General features: G+C 35.8%; 1 protein-coding gene across 1 annotated transcript in view; it reads right to left on the bottom strand.

Moving 5' to 3' along the window:
- Positions 1 to 523: 523 nt before the first annotated feature.
- Positions 524 to 9,226, bottom strand: part of LOC125481320 (mitofusin-2-like) — a 12,264-nt gene continuing 3,561 nt past the window's right edge. The window contains exons 3-4 of the mRNA XM_048592706.1: positions 8,205 to 8,339; positions 524 to 3,548 (exon numbers count right to left, since the gene is read on the bottom strand). Coding sequence (XP_048448663.1) covers positions 3,479 to 3,548; positions 8,205 to 8,339 — 205 coding nt within the window. The 3' untranslated portion in view covers positions 524 to 3,478. The remainder of the gene's footprint in view (positions 3,549 to 8,204; positions 8,340 to 9,226) is intronic.

Here is a 9,226-nt window from a genome sequence, read left to right as displayed (position 1 = left end):
ACCCTATCAATTTTGTTGATATGCTTCCCCTTTATGTTTGAAAGTGGTGGGGAAAAAGAGAATAAAATTGGGGGATAAAAGTCTAAATAAAGGGCAAGCCATTTATGTTTGAGATGAAGAGGAACTTTTTCACTGAGAGTCATGCATCTTTGGTATATTTTACTTCAGAAGGCTGTCGAAGCTTAGTCATTATAAATAAGTCAATCTTATGTGTGACGCATCAATTTCAGATGTTAGGGTTTTCCATACTTTTATGCAGTGTTCACATAAATACATGAATGACACCAAGCCTGTTACTTAGCCTTTTCAGAAAGACACATCTCTCCCATTCTTAGTTTCACACCCCCTTCCAAATAATATTTTCTCACCTCCATTCCACCAAGCCAGCAGGAATTATTTGCAATTATTATGTGCCTGGTTTCCTGGAAGCAGTCCTTAACTCCTTGGAAATCAAATATACCAGAACCTTATATTGTACATGTGAAAAATCCACTCCTGCCTCTGATGACAAATTGAGACAAAGTAACTCAAATAATTTATTTGTACATTTAAATTGTACAGTTGCTTTAAATATACATGCTCAAAGATCATAAATTTGGTTAATCCTTCACAATGGATAAATCTAGTAACAGGGAACAGAGACAAGAAATTTGGAAAACAGTCCAAAGAGTTAGAAAATTTAAGATCAAATCTAACAATGTACAAACATGTGTTCATTAATGTCTGTCCAGTAAACATCATTCATCTCTCTCCCATTTAACATAAATCAATGTGAAACCCTTTAAATGAAAATAATCTTGGTTAATTATTTTAAGGGCAGGATATACTGTGTAAATATTTCACAGTGCTAAGATCAAATTTTAAGGTTTACAGTTCTTAATCAAAAAAAAGATAGAATTTTCAGTGTATTGCATGGAAATTCATGGTATAAAAATCCATTTACACCATTTCTGCATGCTAAGGTTGGAGTAACCTCCATGGAAATTACTGGCACAATTCAGTTTAATCAGTTGTTTGCTGATCAGACATCACTCAAAATATCTGGGCTATATTTAGTGGCTTTATTTTTAGATGCAAAAGAAGTCTTATGAATAAGCTTTAAATATGTGCAGGTAAACCTCAAAAATATTAAGAACCCATACAAGACAAAGTTAATAGAATGACTACTTTACTAAATGTAAATATTTGGAATCAATAACTCACTGCTGTTATTGTCTTTAACCTTATTCTTTAGTCTGTCCAGTAAACTGGTCTGATACCTAGTACATGCCAATTCTGCAATAAGCAGTCAACATTTTATGATTCACATTTATGCTGATTGTGATGCTATTAACGAAGACTAAAGAATTGAACTTTTAAAGGACATTTCTAAATTATTTAAACTGTCACATCAAAAATATTGCTTCTGTTAATCTATGGGTAATGTTGGAATTTGATTTGTAATCTGAAGTGGCAACGCTGTATATGTGAAATTTAGGCTCTAGTATTAGGCTGTAGGCCAGCTTTGACTGAACATCATCTAAAGTTTCAATGAAAAATTCTTAATGAGAATGATACTCTGACTCTAGGTGGTCTTCATGAAAATAGATGGCAAATGCATTCAAAAAGTTCTTTCCAGTATTTGATAGTTAAATTTCCTTTTATCTCACATACAAATTACATTAACATATTTACAAAATTAGGACAAGACATTTGCAGCATCTTGGGAATCCCTCAAACAATAATATTCTGGACATTTAAGTTTCCATGATGTCAATACCAATTAAATAGGATTTAGTTTAATCCCCATTGCTTAGCTCCCTTTATGACTTTGCCTTATGCAATAATATCCAGTCACTAGGTACATGATTGATTATATGAAGCTTCATTCACACAAACTGTACTTGGTTTAGGTCTGGACATCTATTTATTGCTGGAAAGAGAAAGGCGTTGCTGAAGCTTTTTGTCTTGTACTGATCAAAGAATGTAAATTTTCAAATGTCATGACAATTCATAGTGCAGGAGAGAAGTGCACTGATTGACTGGCAAGAACATCCCATCTATCTACATAACTCATAGGTAATCCATGGCTCAAATGTTTTTGTTTGCAAAAAATTGTCTCTGCAGAACAATGCATCTCACTTCTACCAGTGTCAATGAGCCAACCTTATCAGTTTGAATGATTATCTTAAATTGATTCTGTAGCAGTTAATGCATTCTGGATTGTTTAGCAGAATCACACCTAAGAGTAGATATTTTGGATATACTCTGCTAGCATGTTCCTTTGGTGTTCATAATTGTTTGAGCACTGCCTACCTGTGCTTCCAAAACAAACTGTCTATTCACTCTGATCCTATTGGGCAGCACTTGCTGAACAAACCAGAACATATTATCAACTACAGTAATAACTAATTGAAAGTAAACAGTTTAGCTTGCAATGTAGTTCAATTGCACTTGATAGCAACAAAACCCATTCATGTGGAGGAACTCACTCAATGCAACTAAAAAATGTATAAGCCTATGCAATTTTAGAATTATGCAGGAGCTTGGGAAGCCCATTGTTCTTTCATGGGAATTCCACCCCTAGTCAGAGTCAACTTGCCAACCAATAAGCAACCTTTTCTCCTGCAGGATAATCACTGTGTCCATTTGCAATTTGGCATTCTTACAGTTGTCATAACCACAAATATAAAGCTTTGCCAACACTCTTTTCAGCAACATCTTTTTACGTGTATCAAAAATGTTTATATGAACCCAGTTTAATGGAAGGACACTCTCTCAAGACAAGTACTAATTTTAGCAGAAGGAAAAGCTTGTAAAATCATAAAATAATTACATGTAAATTTGCATAAGTGAGAAATTAAGGTTCACACAGGTCAGAATTTTTGTGACTAAAGGTTTGTGTGTTTTGATTAGATAGTATATCCACAATGGCAGATGCCTATACAGCTCACCAAAGCATGAGTCATGTGTCTAGACAATGAGCAAGAAATGTACATTTTATCATACAATACCGCATAGAGTAACAATATTTCTTTTATTCCCTTCCTAGGTGCACTGCAAATAGCTAATTGCCTTTCTTTAATGACCCAAGTTCTTAAGAAATTAATTTTCAACTGAAATAATTGTCACAATTTGATATCAAACAATGCTTATCAATTACATTCCTCAGTATTTGTAACAGTGGCATTTACATCCTTCGCTAAATTATGATGCTGAATATTTAAATTTTCTCACCATATTAAATACATCTATTAAGATATGGATAATCCCAGTCATCAATGCCTTATTTTGAAGTAGGCGAATTTAAATGAAGTGTGTGTCTTTTCCTATACCTGGTTAGATTTCTGGACGATTGAAAAAGGATCCTGGAAAAACATTATTGTACATAAAAAGGGACTGGAAGTTTGTATTTTTCAAACAGCACTGTGGCAACACTGGTGACAATCCCCATCAGTGAGGTTATATGACACATTTAGATTTTAAGTTTAGCAAATTTTCACTGGTTTGGCTGCAGGTACTGCTTTGTAAATATGTCCAGTTCATTTTCCAGCCATGTTGCTTTGTTTCTGCAACAAAAAAAAAATTAAAATAAGTTAAAAAAATCTTTTTTATATTAATCAAGTTTATGATACTATCTACTGGCTCTATCGTAAAACAAATAAAAATACAAATTGCCTACAATGTGAAATTACTAAAATAAACAAGTGCCATTACCATAATACAACCTCTTCTGAATTACTGGAATACTATTAAGCAAAATTAGAGATCTTTGACCAAGATTTTAGTCATTTGTCCTAAGAGATGGCCTTTCAGGTGCATCTTAAAAGGAGGAAAGAGATAGAAAGAAGAAATTTAGGAAGAGAATTCCAAATCTTAGGGCCTCAGAAGCTACACACATGACTGCCAATGGTAAATTTAAACTATCCACACTTTTGCTTATTGATATAAAATTACAACAGGTCCACCCTGAACACTGAATAATATTTGACAATCTACCAATTTTCATGAAAAAATAACCATCAGAACATAAATAACCAAGAGGTTTCAGATGAAAAGGTTCCAAATAAGAATCTATTTTAAACTCTTATTTTGGATAAGTCTCAGCAACACAAACTGTCAATGCCATAATCTTACTGACAGTTTGTTAGACTTGTAACAAAATATTGATAGAATGTGTAAGTATGTGTTTACAAAATGTCAACACCTAATTCATGGTTCATTTTCTAAAGGAAAATGATTAACAAGATGATTTTAGAAGATGGGATAAATGTGATTAAATCTAGCTTGGAGTCATTGACACTTTAAAAAAAAAATTGGGGCTAGGTTGGCAAGTGAAATACTGGTGGCTTTGGAAAAGGACACTAATAGATTGGGAATTGTACCAGTCAGGAAAAATATGCAAGTAGCTTTATACAAAAGTAGTTATATCCAGTCAAGACAAGGAATTCCAGTCGATGGAACAGGTAATTACCTAGATGCCAAAATCCTCATTCTTTTGACTACCCCTTAAGTTTTGAGAGAAATTATATGCTTTGAACATACATGAAAATGTTGCCATTGTGATTATAATGTGCTGAACATGGTCTTCTACCTTCATGTTGCAGACAAGGTCAAGCACATCTGTCACACTGTCAGGTTATGATTACATTAAATTAAAATTAATTCACCATCAACAGCTAGCTCCCCATGCCTCAAAAAAATGTGATACTGTGTGTTTACACAAATAAAATCATGATATTGTGTTGGACTTGTAAGACTGAAAACACCACTTCAGGTACGATACAGAAATTCCAGAATATCTTTCTGGATTCTGTGCATTCAAGCTTTTCAGGAATTTGTACAAGTAGTTTATGTATTGGCCCAAGCCCCAGTGCATAGCCTTTACAAGGATCATGTATGCTTGATAAATGGAGCTGAACGTTACTTGGAATTTGAGAGATTCAGAGAAAGGGGTATTTTGTGTTGTGTAACCTCTGAGCAAGTCTAATATTAAATGCCTTTGAATTCAGTATGCCGGTCTAAAATCATCTTGCCAAGATTCATATTCCTTACCGACTGTAAATTAATGGAAAAAATGTTTCAGGGTGTGGAGTGCCCATTAGGACATTCATAATTCTGAAAAGTCCATAAAGATTTTACAATCAATACTTTGGACAAAATGTTTTGCAATTCCAAGACAGATTAGGGTTTCATGTTTGCAACTTTAAGAGTCATTACATGGATGCTTGAGAGGGAGGTTCAAGCACTGCAAACAGGGACCAGATCTATGCAGTTAACTAACAGATTATTTACTTCACAGAAATAAATGGAATTATTGCCTTAAGCTTCTTTAAGTATTTGTTTTGAATTATTACAAGTTTAACTGGAAGAGCTTCAATGACACCCTCTCATTGAAGATGACAACTTTTTACTTGAGAATCCTAATTGCCATTGGTTTTGATGAAATTCAACACTGTCAAAACTCAGGCTGTATTTGTTACTCGTCAGATCACTAACATAAATTCTTGTTGGTACATCAAAGTTTTAGCAATTGCCATTGGATATCCAGCAATTTTGAGAGGTTGGTTCTGTTTCTGGTGCAAACTGTCATCTTAACTATAAATGGAGATTTCACCGAAAAGGAAGCAAATGTATCAAGTTCCAGTGTCATGTTCTCATAATGAGATTTTATGCAACAGTGGGTGTCAGCAAATTGTGATTATTGGTATTGTTTTGGTAAATGCCTTTGGTAGATGCTACAACTTTTGAATACTTTGTTTTTTTGATGCAGTAAGAAACTAGCTGGAGTACTCTGATTGCAGCTCATCTAAGCCTTACTGTATTTCAAAAATTTGTTTTACAAAAGAGGGCTGATACGGCCAAAAGTAGCTGTGGATTTAAATTATGGGGCTGTCTACAAAAACAGGATATTGGAATATAAGTCGAAGTGTCAAAGAAACTTCAAACAGACTCCACTGTGATTTCTTAGGACTACAACCCCTTGCAGAATAGATCTCAGACTGTATACACATTTTATATATTCCCACAAATCCAATAGGTTTTTAAAAAAGGTTTTAACTTTTTGGACTTATCTCCTGTTTTGGGGTGTGGGGGTAGGGTGTGTGGGGTGTGTGTTGCATTAGCATTTCTTTTCAAGCGCAGTAATTAATTAACTGTCTTTGTTAATTTAGGAAAGCCTGATTGAATTGGATCTTTTTAAAACATAAAACATGTTTTAAAACATGGGCCTGGGAGAATGATATCCACAAGGGATAGGATCCTTTTAAAATTAATCTTGTTGGAACCAACCAAGGGGAGCCAGTTCATCCCTTCTCATCTGAGAGCTTAACAGTTGGGATATCCCATCTGATACCAAAATGAATTGGGAAATTGTTTCCTTCTGTTGAAACATTTCTTTTAGCCAATCAATAGAGAGTGCAGGAGAGCATGACAAGGACAGCACCATGCTTACCTAAAACCAGGTGTAAACCATGCAAAGCTGCAACACAGGGCTACGTGTACGCCAAACAATGAAAATAGTAGACAAGAGACAGAGTAAGCAATCCCATAACCAACATATCAGATTAACGTTCTGCAGTCCTTTCATATTCAGCTGTAAATTGATAATGGCAAAGGCTGTAGGCCCTGCCAATATTTTGGTAGAAGTACAGTAGACTTGTGCTCCAGAACTAGCCACAATACTAATTAAGCTATTCCAGTACAGCACAGACACTGCCATCTAACTTATGTGAAAATTTGCCAGGTCCTATCCACAGAAAGGACAAATCCAACGCAACCAATTACCACCTCATCAGCAAACTGATGGACAGCATCATCAACAGTTCTATCAAGGTGCACCTTCTCAACAATAACCCGTGTACTCTCATCTTGGATTCTGCCAGAGCCACTCAGCTCCTGACCTCATGACAGCTTTGGTTCAAAAATGGATAAAATAGCTGAACTCCAGAAGTGAAGTGAGACTACCTGCAGCATTCACCAAAGTACAGCATCAAGGAACCTTTGCAAACTAGAGTCAAAGAGAATTAGGGAGAAAACTTTCCTCTGCTTGGAATCAAACCTAGTATAAAAGTATGATTGCTGTGGTTGTTTGAGGTCAATCATCTCAGTCACAGGATATCACTGTCTAAGTACCTGAGCATAGTGCCCTAGGTCCAAACATCTTCAGCTGCTTCTTCAATGACCTTCACTCTATCAGAAGGTCAGAAGTAGCGATTTTTGCTGATGATTGTACAATATCAAATAATAAAACATTTCATGTCCAGTGTACAGTGCCCATAGTCAGAACCATATATACAAGATGAACTGCAGAATTCACCAATCCTCCTTTGACAGCATCTTGCAGACCCATAAGCTCTACCACATCTAGAAGGACAAGGCAGAAGCTGCATGGGAACACCAGCACTTGCAAGTTCTCATCTAAGCCACACATCGTCCTCTGATTTGAAATATTTAGTTGTTTCTGGAACAGAATCATGGAGTTCCCTTTCTAGAAGCACTGTGGGTGTATACAAACCACACAAATTACAGCACTTTAAGTAGGCAGTTCACTGCCATCTTGTCAAGGTCTACAAAGAGTGATAAATGCTGGTCTAGCCAGCAATGTCCATATCCAGATATGAAGAAAACTGATTTTCAATTTGTTTCTCAGATGTTCACAACAACAACAATCACTGGAGTGTGGATATTTCACTGGAGATTCATCAATTGTCCTTCCTAAATTTCTGGGTATTAAAAAAAAATCTCAGATTGATTCAATTTAAAGATAAAATATATCTAAAATGCAAAAGAACTGTAAATCGAACCTACATTTATATAATGATACAGGACCTTGTCCTAGTTTTGGTAATGGAAGAATAAGAAAATCAGCAAGTACAAGGGAGAAAACATTATTTGCAATATGGTTCAGGCACATGGAGGAGATGACAAATGTGGCACCAGTCATTACATTTTCATGTGCATGTGTCACATATGCTTGCACGTTCCATGTCAATCAAGATCAACCAATTATTAATTGTGATTTACTACAGGCTTTAGTATGTTAATCCTGTCTTTTCTGGATCAGATGGGTTTTTAGCAAAGTAGGAAGATTATAATAGTTTATACTAAAAATTGGATGAAAAGTTGAGATAATGGGATAAACGTGCATGAGCTGAAACTTGTTTCACAATAAAATATCAGTTCAGAAATTAAGTAGTACAAGGAAAGTATGAACAATACATCACCTCAGCAGCTTTGATCGGTTTTGTGTAGACTCTAGGAGCTCAATCTTTTTGTTAAGGCTGGATATTGCCTCTTCTAAGTTTTTCTCAGTAACATCTACCTGCTGGCATAGTCGAGCAAAGGTACTGGTCATTTCCCTGAAGGAAAGAGCAAAGGAGAAAAGGTAAAGTGTTATGATCCCAGTTAATGGAAACAAGTCAGATCCCAGAGTGAGACGTAGCTTGGGAAGGACAGAAGTTTAGTTTTCCTTTTGTTTACTGTGGAGGTCAGTGTCTGGCAGATTCTTGTGAAAATGTTCAATGTACTTTGAACAAAAAAAAACAATTTATTATAATGAAATACAAAGAGGAACCATATTACACTAAACAAGAAAAACTAGAAAGCTCTCATTATGAACACCAGAAAGATTCATACCTTTTATCCCAACAAAATTCTTACATACATTCCAATGTTAGTGAAGATTTGAACGGACATGTAGGCCAGACCAAGTAAGGATGGCAGATTTCTTCTCCTCAAGGAATTAGCGCTGCTGATGCATTTGTTATCATTTTCAATTCCAGATTCTATTAATTCAACTTAAATTCCACCCAGTTGCCATGGTGATATTTGAACCAGTGTCGCTAGCATCCTAGCCCCTGGCCTCTGGATTACTAACCCGGTGAGAACGTCAGTATATTCCCTGTCTCCCCTTTGGTTTGGCAGGTCTAATACATCACCTCACCAAATTTTCATTTGCTGTTTTGCAGGTTCTCAACAAGTTTTAAATTACTTGCTAGGTGGCAGTACAGAAGCGCAATAGGGTAGAGTCTTGAAGCCGTTGTTAACGTACCTTAGCAACCAGTGGAGAGCTGCAGTGATGATGGCCAAGAAGCAGACAAACTTTGTTCTCTTTTAGCTACACAACTTAAAAGAGGACCCTATTACAAGGCTAGAATCGAATCAGAGATAGTAGGAACTGCAGATGCTGGAGAATCCGAGACAACAAGGTGCAGGGCTGGATGAACACAGCAGGCCAAGCAGCATC

Source organism: Rhincodon typus, unplaced genomic scaffold (genome assembly GCF_021869965.1).
Source record: "Rhincodon typus isolate 14 unplaced genomic scaffold, sRhiTyp1.1 hic_rhity00001696, whole genome shotgun sequence".
Lineage (NCBI taxonomy): Eukaryota > Metazoa > Chordata > Chondrichthyes > Orectolobiformes > Rhincodontidae > Rhincodon > Rhincodon typus.
This window is presented reverse-complemented; position numbering and strand designations above follow the sequence as displayed.